General features: G+C 41.6%; 1 protein-coding gene across 1 annotated transcript in view; it reads left to right on the top strand.

The window, feature by feature from the left end:
• KIAA0040 (KIAA0040 ortholog) overlaps nucleotides 1–22,224 on the top strand; it is a 38,896-nt gene extending 16,672 nt beyond the window's left edge. Inside the window, exon 2 of the mRNA XM_018555545.1 lies at nucleotides 21,515–22,224. Within this exon, the coding sequence (XP_018411047.1) occupies nucleotides 21,585–21,953 (369 nt within the window). The 5' untranslated portion in view covers nucleotides 21,515–21,584 and the 3' untranslated portion in view covers nucleotides 21,954–22,224. The remainder of the gene's footprint in view (nucleotides 1–21,514) is intronic.
• Nucleotides 22,225–22,767: the final 543 nt, after the last annotated feature.

The following is a 22,767-nucleotide window of genomic DNA, read 5'->3' as shown; positions in this document are numbered from 1 at the left end:
AGTGAAGCAGTATCGGCGGGAAGGGAACCTCCTCACCTACTGTTCATGTGTCATTCCCACTCGCATCCCTCTCTCTGCTCCTCCCCGCTGACTGCTGCAGCGACATCAGGCGGCTGGGGAGTGACCAACACTGCGGCGACCCACTCAAGAGGGGACGGCGACCCACTTTTGGGTCGCGTACCACAGGTTGAGAACCGCTGCTTTAGAGCTTGTTTGGCATAAAACTGCAGGCCTGCTGCAACTTCATTTGACAACCTTTGTAAAGGAATCCTTTACTTTTCTCTGGAAAGTTTCTGTTGCAAAAGCACAACGATCATTCATAGTGCAAATCATTTTTCCAACATGCTGGGTAATCTTTTTGTGAGATAAAGAGCACTTCCAGGATTTTGGGTGTATACTGCTTGATTATTGCAAGTCAAAATGGCAGTTGTGTATGGGCTGCCCCAAAGTGGCCTTGATTATAAGGGCGTTATCAACTTTCTAAAAAATAAAGCCACATTTATTTCATCACATTTATCATAGCTTATCTGAATATTTGTAAAATATTTCTTTATTGTTTCTACATATAACAATAAAGACATTTAAACATGTAAGCATCCTGTTAAAAGACTCTCCCAGTGAGAAATCCAATCCAAAAACAGAAGAGAAAAATATTCATAACTTCTTTCTAAAACAACCACCATAAATTTCCTTTCATATTGGTATTAAAACCATTCTTCCCACTTATCTGAATATTTGACTGAATTCAAAATGCAGTTGACCTCCTGACCTGCAATTGACAGGCTTTAGGTGGGTTTTGCATAGGCTTGTATGAGAATGTAAAATCCATCTGAATTGAACCAAAGCCTGTCGACGCAGGCCCTTAGCCAGCTTGAAAAAAAGGCATGTCCATTCAGTTCAACCAATGATCATACAAATAACTTCAAAGCCATTTGGAATATGAGATGAGCTACATGTTTTTTGCATTCTTGGTATCATAGTCCTGACATACCCAGAGATCACGTGGTCACATAACGTTTTTAAATTTAATTGGACTATAATGTTAATAGTGGCCACTGGCTTGGCTCAGTAAAATAATAGGGCCAATAATAGGCTGTTGTTTTATCACTAAACTGTATCATTTCTTATAAAAAAGATTTTATTGAGCTTTTACTGACCGCAGAGGCTTACATAGACCAAGAGGTGCTCCCAATTACACAAATCCTTTTGGAATCCTACAGATTTGCAATATTGCCATTGCACTTCTGTTGTAGTCATCACTGGTGCCTCTTGAGGATGTTGGCAGGCTTTCGCAACCACATATGAAAAACAAACAGCAAATGTATGTGGGTAACTATGTTGCTCAATCATTTCAACACAGAGTAAGAACACTGAGTATTAAATATGAGCAATGGTATATTCCGCACCATTTGTCAATCACAATGAGTAATAGACTTCCTGATTCTTATCTGTGGTCTCTAATATCTCTGATATGCAGCTGTCATTCAGTTACACTGAGCTGTGTGTAAAACAGCTGTAATATACAAGCAAAATGGCAAACATCTGCTAAGAGGGCCAAACATCAGAGGTTTGTGGTTGGTTTTTAAACCCATTACATATCCATGTGCTACATTTGTTACAAAATGTTAGCTGTGTGTAGTAATCCATCTATATCCCATATCAAATATTCACTTTACACATTCTTATGTACTTTTAATGACATTGATATTTTAATGGAGATTTTAACAATGATATTAAAGGGGAGTTTGAATTTTCATGTAAAAAGTTGGTAAACTGGTCTGCTTCAAAGTGATATCCAGTAATACTAGGATTCTAAAAGACATGGGGCACCTCTGGGCACCTTGATTAACTGTTACAGGGCTAGTAGCATACCACTATAAAAAGTGGGTGAAATGATCTCCTGCCCCTTATCTCATCTCTTCTCTCTTTCTTATCCATTCTCTTTGCCATCTTCCCCCTTTGGTCCGTTCCCCTTCCTTGCTGCAGTCTCCTACCATTTGTGCTCATATTATCCAAAATTAAAAAACAATTGGCCACAGTTACTCTTTAAAATGCATATGCCTGCTATCTCAACAATTGCAGTAAAAAAAGTGACTGTTTAGATCCAGTTGTCATGTTTAGATTGTTGTATTTGCCAGATGGTTTGTTGTATCTGAGAACATTTTGAGCTTGTTTATTGCTCACATGGGCTGCTAAAATTCCATCAATTCCTGTTTTAATAAAAGAGCAAACTTGATTCTCACCTATGCAGGATTGGCAATAGTTGCTGAATACATGCTTCTTGAGGCTATCTGCATTTTTGCTGTGCACAAAAATGTGGACTGATGTGTTTTATTTATGTCAGTGATGGTTTTATGGCCCTTATTGCCCCTGCTGTCCCAATCCTGTGGCTGGGAAACCATCAGCTTTCCTATCACTACTGTAAAAGATGAGTTTTATAAAGGCTGTTGGATACTTTCTTACAACTTTGACAGACAAATGCCATCAACAAAAGTAAAAGCCTATACTTCAAACCATCTCTGCACCCTAAAGACGTGTAGTCACAGGCTTGACATACGTAGATGGGTAAACTAGGTTTTTTTCTGACAATATTAATACAATTAGTCATAGACCAATTCTGAGAGTCCTTCTACTCATTCTACTGCTCAATGTTACATGTAATTGGCTCATAAACTTCCCAAGCACACACATTTCACTCCTGCTGTGCTCTAAACTCCAACTTCTCTGCCAACTTCTAATTCCTGCAATAACAATGACTATTTCTGCTTCAGCCACACACAGAAGTGCCAAGGTACCTTTCCTCTGCCATGCAGCATGACTTCTTCCACTGTAATCGCCCACACATCTGCCCTTGCCAATAAAAACGGCACCCTGCCCTGCAGCACATCTTGTTATTCCTATATAAACCCAGAAAAGACTTTTCACTGTTCCCGGTATTGTGTTTTTCGAATTACTTTATTTAACTTCCTAGTCATTGCTCAGATCTTGAACAGTGCTATGCAAATTTTTTGACTTTGCTTAGTCATTAATACTTTATCCCCTTTTAACAAGTCACAGGCTGCACAGGTGTCTTGTACAGCAGTCCCACTATGGATTTCACATGCAGAGCTGACAACGCTGCTTACTATTACAATGCAGCAGTGTCCATGTTGTCACTCCATTGAAGGAAGTGAGGTACAGTCAGTATTTTTGTCAGGATCATCATGTATCTATAACCACAAAAAACATTCTACATTCTACAAAAAAAAAATTACAGGGAGCAAAGTGCATATGTTGGCAAGCTCTGCTATATATACAGTGTATATATATAGATATATATATATCATGATTTTCATTTTAATTACTTTGTTTGCTTGACTAAGGACAACAGCATCCCTCTGTTTTAAAAGCCAGCCAATCGGCATAGGATGGTGGAGCTCCTTGTTTACTTTGCATTACCAATATACTTGTATTCACGGCTCTCTCCTTTCCATTTGGAAAAACTGACTACAGACCCATTCATATATATAATTTGTTGACCACAGACAGGCCAAAAAATGAAGGGTCGGCTATAAATAGCTAGACTCCCACCTCTGGGCATAATAGTATTCTTTACAGTTTCAGTCTAAATGCCCAGAAACTAAAGTATCTTTAAATTAATGTTTTGTTTTATTTACCTTTTTAGCTTTTTTGAAAAAAATTAATAAAATTATATTTTGTAACCGGTTAAAAAGTCAGTGAATTGGTGAAATATTACATATGAATAGTTAATATTTACCATTTGCAGCCAGTAGGTTGCAACTTCCAAACAAGAGCATGAAACCATTTTTCACTCTACAGCTGTTCTCTAAAAACTGAAGAGATTGGATTGCACACGTTTATAACTGCCTCTTCCATATCAGAGACACAGTCTGGCTTGTTTTAGAAGCACACCTGTAATATATTGCAACTTACTAATCCTTAAATGTGGTGGCTGCATTAGTTATCTTTTATTAGGCTTTTTTCTCCTACTATTTTCATCTGGTGATCCAGCCAGTAACCCACTTCTTGTCTCAGGGTGGCTCCACTCTATAGAGCAGCAATGGGGCCACCTTTGGACAGCAGCACTGTCACCCTGCCGGGAGGGTGGTGATAGATGGCTGAGTAGATTTAGATGGACTTGACTAACAGATTGAATATGAACTCCGGCATTACACTTTTTAAGCAGTTACAGCAAGAGTTATTTTTCCCTTTTGGGATAAAGATTTTACTTAAATAATTAAAAACTGACCATTATAAGCACCCCTTGTCAATATAAAATCGTTTGTCTCAATCTACAACTTTTTTTGGACAGCTTGGCCTGTTAAAGGAAGTTGAAAGATAAAAGACTTACTGGCAGAATCACCAGGTGAAAATAAAAGAAAAAAGCTTACAAAATAAGAAAATGAATGCAGACACCACATCTGACGATTGGTAAGCTGTAATATTTCACATTTTTGCTTTTGAGTTTAGATGCACTTTAAAAAATAAAATGACATTGACCAAAAACCATTGTGTTTTGCCTTTAACAAAAGAATGGAACAAAGTAACACCCACTCAGGGTAAAAGCAAACATCTGTTCTCCGAGTCAGTTAAATGTGTCCTTCCTGATACCATTATCACAGCACTACCTTGAAATCCACAATAACTAAGATTAGGTTGAACAAAGAAAGTCTAAACTAATACACACCCAAACAAACGAAATGTTAGGAGTGCAGCCAAAAACAAAAAGCCACTTTCTTCTTCAGATTCTCTTTAGCAATAGCTGACGTTACCAGCAATATAAACTTGCTTGGACACTGCACAATGTAATTTGGTTTGAGTCCACAATGTATCACATGACATAAAGTCTGAACACTTCTGGATGTACATTCACGGTGACCTTGCAGCTGGACGAAGAATCTCCTCCAATTAAGGCTGCTATCCCAAGGATGAAAACAAGAATGTCAACATTATCTCTCTAAGTTGCCTGACTTCATTAGTCTGCAGAGTGTACAGAAAAATTAGCAAAAAAAAAAAGATTAAAGTCAAGCGTATATAAACACAAAAATGTAATAGATTGCAGCTTACCAGAACAAAGATGTGGTGGCTGCGTTCGTTTTCATTTTTTAGGTGTTTTTCCCCCCTTTTTTTCACTGGTGATTCTGCTATTAACTCTCTTCCTGTCTTTAGATGAGAGAAAAAAAAAACCTTTTACAGAATTACAAGCAGCATTTAAAGAAGAACGCCAAGAAATCTAGAAATGTACCTTTACAGTGGGCCTTTCCCCGATGTTCAAGGGTTAAGTGTTCGTTTTGGTCTAGAAATGAAAGTAAATAAGATATACTCATTCGATCCCCGATCCCGTCTAGCTGCTAGACTGGTCCCCGCAGTCTCTTCTCCCCCCGGGCTCTAGAGGTCTAAGGACCCGTGACATTGTCACGTCTAATGCAGCTGAGGATGCGGAGACATCCCACCGCTAGAGTCGAGAGGGAGAGGGATAAGTGCTGACGGCCACAGGACCGGAAATCAGGTGAGTACATCTTCTTTAGATCGGCCCCTAGAGAAAAAAACGAGCACTTAACCCTTGTAGTCCCACTGAAAGGGTTAATCTGTAGATTTCCTGGAGTTTTGGGATGCACCAATACCGTTTTTTCGGTATTGAGCAACTAAAATTGAGTACTAATATTTATATTGCGGTACTCGGCAATATCGAGTACCAATACCGCTACTTCCGCTAGCATGGAGCCAGCTTCCTGGGCATCGGCTTGCTATTATCTGCCGCCCGGGTTCTTGATAGCCAAGGAATCCGGCTCCATGCTGTTTGGCCAGCTCAATGTTGATACGCAGGGAAGCTGGCTTCCCAGCCAAGCAGCATCGAGCTGGCTTCCAGGCCAAATAGGAAGCAGGAAGGCGTGTCATTGGAAGCCGGCTCCATGTTCCCTCACGGCACTGCAGGTCAGAGGAAATCTCCCTCTGACTGGATGTTCTGTTATCGAGGGTAAGGCCTCATTCACACTGCTAAGAGCCGTCCCGTACAGATCCGTGCGGCGTACTCCAATAGAGAAGAACAGGCTGCTGAGTACAATCACTGTCACCTGTTCTTCCCGGGAGCGGCCCGATTCGGTCATGCACGCCGTACGAACTGGCTCTTAGCAGTGTGAATGAGGTCTAAGTATGGGAGCATTTGGGCAAGTACGAGTACTCTCCCAAATACTCGTACTTGCCCAAATGTAGGCACCAATACCGATAATAGTATCGGTATTGGTGCATCCCTACTGGAGTTCTTCTTTAAAATGTGATAGAAATGTTAATCCCTTAGTCACTTTATCCAAACCTAAATTTATTTTGGCTGGAGTTGGGCTTTAACTCAGCCATCAAGGTAGCAAAATAGATGTAATAATAATATGTGGACTATAATCCCTGCAGATTGAACGTTGTACTGAGTTTACAGCCTCTGAAAAGCCTGAAGTTCTCCCATCACAACTTTCACAACAAGTTCTCCCATCACAACATCACAACAAGTCAATGCAACTTTCAACCTGCAGGGATTGTAGTCCACATACATGTCTTATTAGGCCCCAATGAATTCAGAGTATTCTGGACCCCTGAAACACATTGGCTACACTACTTAAATATCCCCTGACCCCAAATGAATAAAGTTGTATCTGGAATATTTGATTTGGTGCGTGGCTTCAATTCCTATATCTACTGTGTTCATTGTCAAAACAAGAACACTGTGCAGATCCTTTGAATTGCTGACACAGCCTCTCATTAGCCAGATCACCCATATTCACATCATATAACTACCGTTGGATGAGAAACACTAAGAGAATAACCACACGGGTCCGGCGCTTTCTTCCCACGCTTCCAATTAAAGGTAGCAAAGTCTATGTTTTATTTTGTGCTATTAATTATGTAGACAAAAACCCAATAATCCATCTCAACAGCTTTACAGCCTTTGTGTAGGCGAGTGCTGAGACGATATTGAAGTGAGAACATAGATAATATATCTCTGAATATACCGTAGCTTATTGCTTTAAAGTGTAGCATCACCTTCGGGGGGAAAACGACATTTCCGTGACTCAACCTGCTATGTACAATCATGAAATGTTCTTATTCGCCTTTTATGGGGTGTTTTTGTTGTTCTCGGCCTGGTACTTCCTCTGCAGCTTCAAAAAAAAATAATCCATCATTACTGCATTGGAAACTGTGTGCAGACAAAACTCCCTGGAGTCTCAGGGGACGCAGATTTACTATGGAGTGAAGCACAGCGACGTGAAATAAACATGGCCTGATATATTAAAGTGAGTCAAAGTGAACCTGTGTTTTCTTCACACATCCACTCATTTCCAGAGAACCCTGAAAAGAATAACAGAACATCTGTTTCACATGAGTGATTTCAAAGTGAAATTAAAGTACAGTTTTGGAAATATAAAAGCAGGCCCAAAAAATTGATACCTAGCGATGTTTAAAGAAGAACTCCTGGCATAATTATTCTTAGCCTTTGCAGTGGGGCTACCCCTACACTACAAGGGTTACCTGGTTACCTGCTCGTTTTCGTCTAGGGACAAGCTACCTCTGCACTACAAGGGTTACCTGCTCGTTTCCTTCTAGGGACAAGCTACCCCTACACTACAAGGGTTACCTGCTCGTTTCCTTCTAGGGACAAGCTACCCCTACACTACAAGGGTTACCTGCTCGTTTACGTCTAGGGACAAGCTACCCCTACACTACAAGGGTTACCTGCTCGTTTACGTCTAGGAACAAGTTACCTCTGCACTACAAGAGATACCTGCTCGGATTCGTCTAGGGACAAGCTACCTCTGCACTGCAAGGGTTACCTGTTTGTTTTCGTCTAGGGACAAGCTACCCCTGCACTACAAGGGTTACCTGTTTGTTTTCGTCTAGGGACAAGCTAGTTATACTCACCTGAAATTTGGAGCCGGCTGGCTGCTACTCTGGTGCCTGCCGTCTCTCTCCTCATCTGCTCCAGCAATGCTATGACCCTTGGCATTCTCATGTCCTATACCAGGGGTAGCCAAATTCCGGCCCTCCAGCTGTGGTGAAACTACAAATCCCATGATGTATCTCTCCGGGAGTCATGTCTGTGGCTGTGAGAATCTTGCAATGCCTCATGGGATTTGTAGTTCCACCACAGCTGGAGGGCCGGCGTTTGGCTACCCCTGTCCTATACACTGTATATACGACATGATGACTCACAGGACCTTAGACCGCTGGAGGGGAGAGGATGACCGGTCTGGCAGCCAGCTGGTTCTGAGCTTCAGGTGAGTATTGTACCTAGAAAAAAAGGAGCACCTAACCTTTGCAGTAGCCCATCTGCAACGGTTAAGAATAATTATGCCCGGAGGTCTTCTTTAACATTTTGAAGTTTGTATTCCTCATTTCTTAAAGGACAAATCCATTTTTATGCGAAACCCCATATTCTGCCCCCTCCCCATTATTCAGACTCCAGAAGCAGACTAAAGAAGGTTCTCAACGTCAGGCCTGCCCAGGTAGGAAGCATTATTTACATAATCCATAATCCTGTTAAGAAGATGTGTATGAGCCAGACCTAGCCATAGAGAATAATGGCTTCCTCCAGCACACATAACCAGGAAACCAGGACAGCAATTCTCCAAGGCCAAGCGCCATGTGCAGATCAATTCCATAACAACCTGAGAATATAAACTGCTCCTACACCCCCTCATATCTGACTGTGAGAACCTTCATTGGTCTATCTACAAGCAGTTTGCATGTCCTCCCTGTGCTTGTGTGGGTTTCCTCCGGGTACTCCGGTTTCCTCCCACACGCCAAAGACATGCTGGAAGGTTAATTGGCCCTGTACGAAAGCATGTGAGATAGGGACCTTAGATTGTAAGCTTTGAGGGCAGGGACTGATGTAAATGTGTAACTTTGTAAAGCGCTGCATAAAAAATAGTTGGCGCTATATAAATACCTGTAATAAATAACTAAATAAACTAGTCTACATAGTTCATTTCGGCTCATATTACACTTTAGTAGATCTGGCCCAGTATCATTGAGGCTCACTTCACTGCAGCTTTCACTTTAGCACTGCTGCACTGTATATTAATAGACTTTAAGCCCCTGTAAGCCTTCCTCTATAAAAGCATGCCAATATTATTCCCATGTTCCACAGTAGTAAGTTCAAGGATTTCACCGGCACACACTTGGAAAATCAAATATCAATATTACATTGATCTATTTATTCGGTGAAGGATGTCACATAGGGGTCTAATCACAAACGGGTGAAGAGTTTGGAGAAGGTAGGAGAAGTGAACCATCTAGGCCAACATAGCTGATTCGGAAAAAATCTCCAATTCAGCTCACTTTCCAGTTCAGCTATGTTGTCCTAGATGGTTCACTTCTCCTGCCTTCTCCAAACTCTTCACCCTTTTGTGAATAGACCGCATAATAGTGTCACATAGTGCTAATGTTTTGGATCCTGGCAGGGATCCTTCATCAGAGCAACACAGTGACTGTCTGTGTTGCTCTGATGAAGAATCCCTGCGAGGACCCGAAACATTAGCACTATATGACACTATGTGACATCCTTCGCTGCGAGGTGATGAAGAATCCCTGCGAGGACCCGAAACATTAGCACTATATGACACTATTTGACATCCTTCGCTGAAGGATGTCACATAGTGAAATCCTTCGGTGAAATCCTTGAACTTACTACTAGTGTTTGCACGGTGCCATCCGTGCGGTCACCTTGAGCACCACAGATGCCCTTTTTTGAACTGTAAGACCGCAGGAGTGCGAATGGTACTTGGAACCTACTATGTTCCACACTAGTTCGCTACTATTATACCCTTGATTTGTTTTTCTAGCACAACACTATTATTCGCATGTTTTGCGGCAGTGCACGCGGATATTCACATGTTTTGCGGTAGTGCAGTTTCCGATTCTTTTGTTTCTGTCCATTTTTATTTGTTTAATTTAATGATTATTACCTAAAACTATTTTAATGCATAGGGAGTTGGGGGGTTAAAAGATAATCTGCCCTAGCTGTTAAGTGCTAGGTGCACCACTGCCTGCACATGTCCAACTTCCACATTCTACAAAGAAACATTCCATCATTTTTTTCTTTTTTTTTCTAAATATAAAATGCTGACGGCAGAATGTAAAACATTTTTTGAATGACAAAGATGACAGTTGCTCTTTAACAATAGTCAGAGATAATTATAACTCTTAAATAACAGTTCCTTGACAATAGGAAAGCTGTTCAAGCATGTTCCCTTTTTCAGATGAATTGGTATCTACAGCTTATTATAGTTACTATGTAGCTATTACAACAAACCTCACTGGTGGTTTCCTGAGTACACTTGATATAAAAAACAAATACCGTACTTCCTCATAATATAGATTTATTGCTTTTTTTGCCTATTTTTTTAAATGTCAATACATGCCGGAAAAGCGTGTGTGTGCGTGGGTGGAGGACTACTATGTTCAGTTAGTATTTGTGCTTTTTGTTCAGCAGAACAAAAAAAAAACCTTTTCTTTTTTCTTTGCCATCTTGCAAATTACAGAAACTAAGCTATGCAGGTTGTTAACTCTGCTACCATGTAATTGCTGACCATTACTGTTAGCATAGCATGGATCATAAAAAGTCTTAGGGGAAATCCACCCAGTGGGTAATTGCACACAAAAAAAATAGATCGAGCTGAGCTTTTCACCTGGTGATCCGGCCAGTAACGCACTTCCTGTTTTAGGGTGGCTCTAATTTATGGAGAAGCAATGGAGACACCCTTGGGCATCAGCATTGTCACCTTGTGGAGAGGGTAGTGTTCCATGCAGTGGTAGATTTAGATGGACTTGTCTAGCACAATAAATCTAAACTCCAGTTAACACTTATTAAACAGTTACAGCAACAGCTGTTTTTTCCCCATTTGGGATATAGATTTTACATAAATGAATAAAAGCTGATCATTATAAGCACCCTTGCCAATGTAAAATGGTTTGTCACAAACCTCTATCTGCCAATTTTGCTGGACAGCTTGGTCTGTTAAAGGAAGTTGAAAAATAACAGACTTACTGGCTGTATCACTAGGTGGAATTAAAGGGAAATAAGCCTTAAAGGGGACACTAAACTCAGAAGTTAAATCTTAAAAATGCATTCAAGTACCCTAAATATTAACAATACCGGACCCTATTTGTGTATCACTTGGCTGTAGATCTTAAAATCAGCTCTGAATTGGTGCTGACACTGTCCTTCCTTCTGGAGGGTGGCTACTTTTGTTCCCCATGGTCCCTGTGTGTGTTGTAAAGTAGTCACCGCTCCAAGCTCCCTCCTGTGATGGACTACAATCTAATGCTTAGTTTACTAATTTGTATGGAGATTGTAGTCTATCACAGGAGCGAGCTTGGAGAGGTGACTACTTTACAACACACACAGGGACCATGGGGAACAAAAGTAGCCACCCTCCAGAAGGAAGGACAGTGTCAGCACCAATTCAGAGCTGATTTGAGGATCTACAGATACATAAGATACATTCGTGTTAATAGTTAGGGTACTTGAATTAGTTTTTAAGATTTAATTCCGGAGTTTAGTGTCACTTTAGGGCTGGTGCAGACTTGGGCGATCCTGGGACGCGCAGTTGCACACAGCGGTTGCTGCACTGCCCCATGGATTTAAATGGGGTTACATGCATGCGACAATCGCTGAAGAAAGGTACATGTACCTTTTTTGTACGACAAAAAACGCACTTTTTTTATCAACTGCCATCGTGCACAATTGTACAGCCAGAATCGCGGCGGGAAACTGCACGATCTGCCTGCCGCGACTGGGGGGCCATTAGAAAATAATGGTTTTCGACTCAGTGGCCACGCGGCTACCCGTGTGATTTTGTGCACTATTGTCGTGCAGTCACGAGCCGCCCAGGTATGAACCTGGCCTTGAAAACGAAAAATAATGAAGCCACCACATTTCAGGACTGGTAAGCTGAAACATTTTCAATGTTTGCTTTTTGGATTTAAAAACGCTTTAAGCTTTAGCAGGTTGCTCACCGCTGACTCACGGCAGAGATGTGTGAGATACAAAGTCACACTCTTGGTTTTCCCCTGTAGCTCAGATGATAGTAAATACCATTGTGGCCAGGTCTCAGTAATGCAGATGTAAGAACCACATTCCAGGGCAGGGCTGGGGCCGTGAATCAGCCTCCTGCTATTTACCAGTTGACTGCACTGCTGGCTACACAATGTTCTCACTGAGCTGAAAACGGTGACATAGTTTCATTTTTTTGTTTAATCTTGTTTAGATTTGGTCTCTTAGCTTTCGCTCCCCCCTCGTCCTGGCTGAGAACAGTCGTCACTAGTTGGGAAACTCTCTGAATTCCTTCAAAGCTGTCAGAGGAGCTCATTCGACTTCTTCCCATTCAGCAATGTATTTAATAACACCATGGAGGGAAACAGAAATGTCTAAATATTTAGATTTATAAAGCCACACCAGCGTAATGAGCATTTCCCAGAAAAAGGAAAATGACAGTCAGGCTATTCTTCATTTTGTATGATTCTGACCTGATAAGGATCTTGTGACTTATGTTTTGATTTGTTTCTCTTGGTAACATTTTAAAGTTTAGAGAGAGAGAGAGGGGGGGTTAGAGAGAGAGAGAGGGGGGGTTAGAGAGAGAGAGAAACAGTTAGGACCTCTGTTGGGATTTAAAGCAAAACTCTGGGTAAACTGTTTTATTAACTCTTGCACTGGGGCTACCTCCACACTGCAAGGGTTAAGTGTTTATTTGTATCTAGGTTAAAAAATAACAAAGTTATACTCACGCTGCAGCAATGGCATGTCCCTCGGCATCTTCACGTCCTATGCACAGCGTATAAAACGTGATGACTCAGGGACCTTAGACTGCTGCAGCAGAGGGGGAGAGATACTCCAGGGACCCGTTTAAGAGCAAGTCAGCTCAGAGGATCACATGAGTATGACTTTTTTTATTTCTGAACCTAGACACAAACGAGCACTCAACCCTGGCAGATTTAAAACTCAGTGTCTGAACTTCCTGCAATGTAACATTATCATTGCTTGCTGGAAGCAATGCATGATGGGATATTTATAGGGGGGTTTTTTGCCTTCCTCCGGATCAACAGGGGGTAGCTGTGGGCATAGCGTTCTGTTTAGGCTTTTCTTCTCTTTCAATTTTATTTTTTTCTCCGTATCTCTAAAGGTTGAACATGATGGACTTTTTTCAGCCTGACTAACTATGTAACTATGATATGTAGTCAGGGCCAGATTTCCCACAAGGCCAACCAAGGCCCGGCCTTGGGGCAGCAGGGGTGTGGAATTCCTATCTCCTGACGCCCGGGACAAGAAGTTCCAGGTGTCGGCGGGTAGTTGTTTTCTACATTTAGCCCTGCTTTGGGCAAGTAGGGCTAAATGTAGAGCGGGGAAGTTGCCGCTTGTTTTGTACAAGTGATCTTGGGGATGTCGTTGTGATCACTTGTATTCAGCCTGCATACAGGGGGGGCCAATGAGGAACCTGGCATTGGGGCATAAGAGATAGAGTAAATCCAACCCTGTATGTAGTCTTGAGAAATGGTGATTGCATCACATCACGTAGCAGGGAAAGAGATGCAAAGCACACTGGGGATCCAGGAAGTTGATGAAAGTCATGGACAGATGGAAGGCAACACTCACTACATACAAGGGATTTTATTCTTGTAAGCTTTGATTGCATTATCAAAAGCAACTCTAGTATGTATTCCTATTACAATGCTGATGTTATAACAGGACAGTTCAGTGTATGCTGCGACTCTACAGCTCCTTTACCTCTGACTTATCTTGCTAATTTAGGTCTCCTTTAAATGTAAAAGGAATTGATATGTAAATACATTTTTGGCGTGCACTTTGTGCTCTATACACTTCTCTGGGCTCTAATTGCAGTCTATCTTTATCCGCAGATCTCTAGATTAATAACAAGACCTCCAGTTTGACTTGTTTTACATTGATCCCATAAAATAACTATTTCAATCGAACAGCAATTAAAATTCACAGACGTGGCAATTATTTCTGACCGGCTAGTGTTGAGTATTGGCATTCTGCAAAATTCATTGAATAGCGCAATGTTTCATTAATAAAGCCTGTTATCCACTTCCCAAAGTGAAATGACTTCAAAACTTCTGGCTTATTAGGGCTGCAGACAAGTTTAATGCAATGATTTTATTAGTGGAGGCAAATGGTGTCGCTGCTCAATTGTCTGAAGCAATTAGGCAGCCATTTTGTACACTAAACTCTACTTGGTTTTGTATTATTAATAATGTCGACTCTCCTATGCAAGAGGCAGAGATATGACTGGTAGTAAAAGCTGTCTATGTTTCCAAAATGCATAGATGAGCAGGATGGAGGAGGCTGGCAGAAAGGGGGTATTGCAGCACCCTCTGCCCACAGGCACCAACCTCAGTGAGGGGAATTGATCAAAACTGGAGCAGACAAAATCTGGAGCAGTTGCACAGGGCAACCAATCAGTTTCTTTCTTCAGTATGTCCAGTAAAGATTTGAAAATGAAAGATAGAAGCTGATTGGTTGCACTGGGCAACTGCTCCAGATTTTGTCTGCTCCAGTTTTGATCAATTCCCCTCAATGTGTTCCAACCTTAGCACCTTTCAATCAGAGATAAAGGGCCTTTTCCTGCTGTACCTCTTCATTTGGTGATTGTGCGTTGGTAACATATCCAGCAGTCCCACTGGGGAGATTTTCCATTACTTCCTGTATCACTGGGACAGGAAATTTGGGGAGATCCCACTAGTGGTGCTTGAGGCAGTAATCAAACCTTGGGGTGGATGAGGTGCTGAACCACAAACTTTCTCTAGTTCAAGTTAGGCCTGATGGCCCAACAAAACAAAGGGCCCTCCAAAGGGAGGGGATGCCCAGAATCAAAAACCCATATAAATGAAGACTAAAAAAAAGAGTGCCAGGTAGTCGCCTCAAGAGTACAAGTTATGGGCCTCCCAAATGATAAAAAGAGATATGCACAGCCAACGCATTTCAGGGATCAGGAATTACCCTTCATCAGGGCTTCAGCAATGGACATCTGGACACTAATGGTTTCTAAGGCCCCGTTCACATTGAGCGGTTCGCAAATCGCGCGTTTGCCGCGCGATTTGCATTTTGCGCGATATCACGCGATTTGTCGCGCGATTGCGCAAATGCTTGCATTGAGCAAGCTTGAATCGCGGCTAAATCCGCTCCAAAAAGGGTCCTGCTGTAGCGACGCACGACCCGCGATAGCAGGACCCTTTGCCCCATTGAGAAGCATTGGAGAGCGATATCGCGCGGTAAATAGCCGCGATATCGCGGGAATTACAGCGCGATAAATCGATCAATGTGAACGGGGCCTAAGCGTACAGCCTTTGCAGACAACCCTATTTCTCAAGTAGGAGTTGAAATCCATGGTGTGAAAAGATCTTTACCAGCAGTTCAGCATTTGTTCAAGTACCAGTAATAAGTTTCTAAGTCACTAAAATGTGCCCACTTTATCCAGATCTAGAAAGAAAATAAAATAAAAATGCTAAATGCATTGGGGAACTGTCTTACCTGTGATTATATTTGTGATATTCCGGTGTTTACGCAGCTCATCCAGGTTGCTGAGCTCATTTTTCTATTTGGCTAACCAAAATGTGATGTATTGCAGTACAGAAGATTTCAGGATAGTGGTAAAAATACTAATTCAGTTACCTACAATAATTTAAAGGCCAACGCCTGTCAAAAATGTAAAATTAATTTTAAATTAGACCCCCAGAAGGTGTTAAAATAGTATTAAACTCTCAAACTTTTTTCAATTATTATTCCAGAGCAAACAAATATAGTTGCCCGGCAAAGCATTGCTTTATACTTTTGACCAAACACTTACAGTCATCATATTTTTGAACAGCTGCTTCCAAGTCTACTCAGCTCCACTTCCCTGAACATCCGGACAGAGCAGGAGACCGAGTGGGAGGGGAGGAGCTTGATTTGCTGTGTCTGTGTGTTTGTGGACACACACACCGCTTACTAGCACACACACCTTACCAGCACACACAAGGGTGACTGCGTAGCACTCTGAGAAAGAAGTCACTCTAAAACAGGAAGTCAGGACCAGTGCTTGGGGGACCAGCTGATTCCGCATGAAACTAAAACTGTTATACATCAAGGAGCAGCATCCATTGTAAGTCATTTCATCAGCATCTGAAACAGTTTAAAATCCTTTTGACTTTAATATCACTTTAAGAACATAAAGCCGCTCATGCTGCAATGTTCAACTTTAATCCAAAGCAGTCCTGTGCAGTACTTCTTTATCACCACAAGATGTCCTCAGTCTTCCGGGTTACATGACACCAGTGCGGGGTGTCATGGACCTGCCCCCTGAGGGGCTGTTCATTCATAGTATAATTATGCATCATCCAAGACCACCAACACTAGTAGCAGATGGGCAAGATAAGACAACTCTGCATGTCACATGATCAGCATGAAGGCTTAAAAAAATAAAGAAGCAAAATGTACAGGAGAGGGGCCAGGGAGAGCACTAAAAGGGGCGGATGGCCGAACCCTGTGTTGGGCTTTTTTTTAGAACACATTTGATGACTTTATAATAAATGCATAACTGCATTAATATAGTTTTTCACAGAAAGCCATTGTCTCCTTGTAAGAGCTCATCAGCACTTCCCAAATGATTACCATCAAGCCAGAATGCCGAGCGTTTTTATTAATTGCATACAATTTTACGCTTTAACAACAGAAGCTTTCGTCTAAATAAACATGTCATTGTACTTTAGCAGAATATAAACAGCACATTGCTGGCAGTGCGGCTACAGAAAGACAGCTTGTCGAGCAAGAAACCCCCTCTGTGGATTCCAACAATGGGCCGGGCATGTTCTATTACTCAACTAGGGTGACTTGTGTCTTAGTTCTGACTCGCACCAGAAACCTTTAGCTGTCATGGGATGTCAGAGCTGTAACAATGCTGTTACTTCAGCAGAGCTGCAGAGAAATGTCAGGTAAACAACTAAAGATCTCGTATATCATGGCTGTTAGCTGTTCTCATCCCTGTTTCTCTTGATTTGTCCCTGGGAATGGCTATCCCCTGAAGGTATCGCTGTTTTATCAACTCCGAGCAACAGCACAATAAAATAATATAAACAATTCACAGGGCCCTCTGTGGTGTGAATATCTGTGAACGTTCATTTGGGGAGAATATTCCAAAAAACGAACGTTCTTTTTTCCCCGTTTGAATGTAGTTTATTGTAATTTTACATTATGGCCTATAGGTGGAGGCGAGGAGCCTAGAAAAAACTTATTTAGAAACCATTATTCGCCCAAAACGAACATTCACAGGTATTCACACGGCTAAGGGTGCTGTAAATTTTTTATCTTTATACCTCATAGATTTTAGTATGTTGGTTTAGTTTAAATTTAGAATGTTGATATGTGACTGTATGTAATAATGTTCATATGTGACTATAGTATACTATTTAAAGTAGACCTGTCATTACAGTGGTGCAGAGGCTTCCACGTTTGCCCTCCTCCTGAAAGTGCTAGTTGCCTGGCTGTCTCTGGTTTTAATGCTTTTGTTTTACAGTATGTCAGGAAAGTGTCAGAGTTTATTATTGTGCTGTGGAAATGGACTCAGAAAGCATTCAATTCAAAGCCCCTCTGTCCTGACTGGACAGCAAAGGAGTAGCAGTACACTGATGAGCTTATCCCTCTGCTCACCTTGCTCTCTCCGTCTGTCAGCATGTTCCGTCACTACATGTGCACCGCAAGAAAGCCTAACTGGCTGCTTGTGCTCCCGCTCCCAGTGCTGCATACAGGTGATTACAACCGGCTGATATCAAGAGAGATTCAGGAACTGATATTACCTCTATGTACAAATGCATTTTATGATTTTTCAGTGAAAAAACGTACCCTTGCAGTGGGGCTACTCCTGCACTGCAAGGGTTAAGTGCTGCTGTTGTCCAGGGGGCTCAAATAATATACTCAACTGGTGATCGGTCCTGTGGCAGTCAGCGCTCACCTGTCCCCCCCCCCTCCAGCATCCTCACGCCTAATGCAAGTCAATTGACCTGTATTAGATGTGGTGATGTCAGTGGTCCTTAGACCACTGGAGGCTGGGGGAGAAGAGGCTGCGGGGACGGGTCTAGCAGCCGAGAGGGGACCAAGGATCAGGTGAGTATATCTGCTTTATTTGAGCCTCCTAGACAATAGGAGCACTTAACCATTGCAGTGCAGGTATAGCCCTTCTGCAAGGGTAAGTGTTTTTCAATTCCCGGAGATCTTCTTTAAATCTAATTTTGTCAATATACTTAGCTAATTTTACTCAAGAAACAAGAACTGAGAAAAGTGGGTAGTTGCCAATCTTAACACAAACAGGATGTGTCATGTACGCAGCCCCTAGTCAGGGGAGTTCTAAACAGGTAGATGGTAAGGAGGGCCCTGCCCCTGAGGGCTTACAATGTAAAAGTGAAGGGCAAATGATACATGAGGAGGTGGCTGGGTGGGGATGAATTGTTTGAGAACGTGATGGTTGAGTGGTTAGTTTGAGGTGGGTAAATTTTTGGATACGTTTAAGGTAGGGATGCACCGATACCAAGTACCGTACTCGGTACAAGTACAAGTACAGATACTTTTCCAGCTCCAAGACTGGACTAGAGAAAAATTCACAAGTTAGGAGGCAGCTGTCATTTGTAAGGAGCACACGGAGCTCCTGGGATTTGTACATCTCTGGTTTAATGTATGATTTTCTTTTTATAATATAAATAAAGTGATGCACCGATACCAGTTTTGCGAGTACAAGTACTGATACTTGCCCAAGTACTCAAGGATACAAGTACTGATACATTTTTGTTTATTGTCATGTGACAGTTTTTCTAAAACAATACAGACTAATGATTTCAGGACAGTTGTGGAGCGCCAGATCCAGGTCCCAGCTGCAACCTCTGCAACGTCTGCAACCCCGGTAGTGCTCATGAAAATTCCAAGTATCGGCATTGGTACTCGAAAAGTATCGTTGCATCCCTAGTTTAAGGTTATCAGTAAGGATGCACTAATACCATTTTTTCAAGACCGCGTACAGATACTTTTCCTCACCGGTACTCGCCGATACCAATTGCCAATAACTTCTTTTTAGTGTCATGTGACAGTTCTCCTACAACAATACAGACTAATGATTTTAGGATAGTGGTGGAGCACCAGGGCTGAGACCCTGGTAGTTCTGCCCCTGATTTCAAGCTGTAGAGGGACTACAAATCCCAGTGATACATTATATAACAATGCAGAATACCACCAGCTATAGAGGACTACAAATCCCAGCAATTCATTATACAGCAATGCAGAAAAATATGAAGCTACACACTAAGTAGCAATGTTTTATCCTAATATACCATAAACAACAGTACACAGAATTTTTAAACCCAGGGAACTTTCAGAATCGCCCTTGAAGTGAAAGGGGAGATTCTTCATGATGCAGAGTTTTAAAACTTACCTGTAGATGGTATCACACTCATTATGTTAGTGTATATATCACTTTGTAAAAGCATTTGTGAACACAGCACAATAAAACCACATTGGTCAACAGCAAATAGAATGCTATTACGCCAATCCCTGTAAGATTTTTATTAAGCAGAATACACACACACATACACAGCAAGGGTTAAGTGCTTGTTTTTGTCTAAGCTCAAAAATAAAAAAAAGTTAGCCTCAAGTCGACTGGTTTTTAGTCCGGTCCCTTCCACCTCTCTCCCCCTTCTCCGCAGCGGTCTGCGGTCCTGTAAGTCATCATGTTCCTTACGTGAGGAGGGACATACCATCGCTGCAGTGGAGATGGAGACAGGCAGCCCTGAGGATCGGGTGAGTATGCCAGTATGCAAAAGAAACAAAGGGGAACTGGCAGGATCAGCAGGTATTTAGCAGCAACACACATAAAAAGGTCACAGGCTATATTTACTAAGCAGAGTATGAATAGCCAACACGTATTTGGATTCCTAATTTGTGCGGTAGCTTGCACTTTAAGTCTAGTTTGGAAATTATTATATTGGGAGTGTTGATGAAAAACAATGTAATTATTAAAAGTAACTCACAAAACTTATACTTTGTATTTATAAATTCTTTTGATTCATGTCCAACTTGGCAAACATTGTAACGTAGCAACTGTTTTAACAGCTAGCAGTTCACGGACCAGTGGCTGGGATTAGAGCCAAAGTTATGAAAGCATGCCTGCGTTCTAATTATTGCAAGTTTCCATCTATACAATGGCCTCTGTGAGCCTATTTTCTTCCGAATGTATGTATATGCATAGTACATGTCACATTATCTTCCTATTACTGCATATGAGGCAGCAATACAGAGCTCTGGCTGAGAGGGGTAATACACAATCGAAACACCTGTAAAGTATGTTTACTGTTCTGCCTGCATTGATCTGCAATTTTGCGCAGCTAGTCTTGTAATGTTGGCACCTCAGCCACACTACACAGCCAGGGAGGTGACATACATCTCTTGGTTCACTAATGAAACTTTTAGTGTCACGTCTCTACCTTCATACTGGTCATTGGGCAACAAATCAGTATTATCACTTCTATTAAATGATTAGGGAGCTGACCCAGATAGCAATAAGGCTGACCAAGTAATCGGCATTGACTAACCAGGAAGCAAACATTGTGATTGTCCTGACTAGCAGAGTTGTTAGTATCATGATTATAGCTGGCGGAAATTACATATTCTCGAAATTCTAAGGCATGGGTATTAGTAAATGTTATTGGTCACTGAGTTAACCCTTTGACCCTTTGATTTTGACTTTAGGACCTGTGTGTTCAGTAACAGACATGTGTATTCTACTGCCAACTGTAGAGAAGGAGAGTGAATGTAGAGCAGTCCATACTTGTTCCTATGCATGCCGTGGCTTCTGATAAATTATGCACATGAGGTTTCCAGAAGTACAGAAGAGGTGTTTAGAAGGCCTCAGACCCTCAATAGAGGCCCAAGCTTAGTCTTACAGGGTTATTCACAAAAGGGTGAAGAGTTTGGAGGAGGCAGGAGAAGTGAACAATCTAGGCCAAAGTAGCTGATTTGGAAAAGTTCTCCAATTCAGCTCACTTTCCAGTTCAGCTATGTTGTCCTAGATTGTTCACTTCTTCTGCCTACTCCAAACTCTTCACCCTTTTGTGAATAGCATTGTTAGTATAATTGGTGGTTTTACCCCCATATGATTGCCCCCATATTATTGTGAAGTACAACTTGCAGTTTCTCAACCCAGAAGGGATCCCGGAATTATTGCTACATAAGACATTATTGTTTATTGAAAATGTTTATTTTTGGGCTTCCAAGTAAACCTTGGAGTTTAGTGGGAACTGTATGTTTTTGGGTTCCAAATCAATGACAGATGGATATCCCATACAAATGGCCCTGTGACACTTGTTTTGTTTTAAAACATCCTTCTTATCTAAGACAGAGGCCTCTGAATTGTTTAGTCTTTAGTTCTGGGGATTTTTTCATGAATGTTTGTTGTTCATGGTCACTAAAAATAACATTTTTTTAACCCCATAGGATGAAGTCAAACATTTTCGCAAAGCAGTTGGATTATTAGATATGACTGCATACACATGACCACGTTGCCATGGATTTCCAAAGTTTGAACTCTTCGATCAGTACAATTACACCAGACATCCAGGAACCTGCAACTTCCATTATGGAACATATAAATGCTTTCTTCCAGAGCATCTATAAAGAGATACAAACTAAACATGAACATGGAATCTACAACAGCATCTGCCTGGGAGTGCTGCTTGCCTTGCCATTGCTTGTTCTGTTCATTTCTAGTATTATCTGCTGTCACTATTGCTGTTGTCGGACCAGAAAAAGTAACACACTCAAACCTTCGCCAGTCAAGAAGAAAAGGAAGAAGAATGAAGAGGAGGACTTATGGATCACCAGCCCTCAGTCCAAGTCCATCCTGCTGGAGAAGGTTCCTTCTTTTAATGTATAGCTCTGGGACTATAGACATTAAACATATGGACAAATTCTTCTTGATAAGCTCAGGATGACTGTTACAGCTTAGCAATACAATATAAATAAGTGTTATGGCTTATGATGCAGCAACAAATAGCTCTACTGTTCATCCTTAGGTCAATTCTGTGGCTACTGCTACTTATAGCATTCCACACATATCAATGTGAACTGTGTCCGAATCTTTCTCAATTAAATAAAGAGTAGACATGCCATTTTATGAGCATGAAGAAGCGGGTGTGCCTCATAGATCAGGATGATGTATAACTATTTATATGCATAGGTCTGTTAAAAGCAATTTCCTCTGCTTAACTTAAGTCCTGTCTAGTTACAAGAAGGGGCTCCCATCTACTACCTCCCTGAGGAACCCTATGATGCTGTCACCTACTTTACATGGTGGAATCTAACCTTTTAAATACAATGAGTGATTTCCATAACGATATGTTGTATTTTATGGTCGAGATACCATACCCAATCTCACCAGCAGATGGAGCTCCAAGTGAAGCTCTTTGTCCCTGGAATCATTGAGAGCTGTGGGATGGAGGATCCATAATGGAGAGGTTCCCTACAACAACAACAAAACTTTTAAGCAATGGTATTCATTTTGATAGACTTTATTGTATGAACCTTGATTCTAGTATGAGACCCAAATAGCTAAAAGGTATCTGCACAGCTATTGAACAGGCAGGAGAGGACCAGTGATCAACACTCTGCTATGATAAGTTAAACTCAAGCTAATAGAAAGGTACTGGCTCAGGGATAAGACCCGTGACAAGGCTATAGCTCTCCTGAAC

The sequence above is a fragment of the Nanorana parkeri genome, unplaced genomic scaffold (assembly GCF_000935625.1).
Source record: "Nanorana parkeri isolate BGI_ZX_2015 unplaced genomic scaffold, ASM93562v1 scaffold201, whole genome shotgun sequence".
In the NCBI taxonomy this organism is placed as follows: domain Eukaryota; kingdom Metazoa; phylum Chordata; class Amphibia; order Anura; family Dicroglossidae; genus Nanorana; species Nanorana parkeri.
This window is presented reverse-complemented; position numbering and strand designations above follow the sequence as displayed.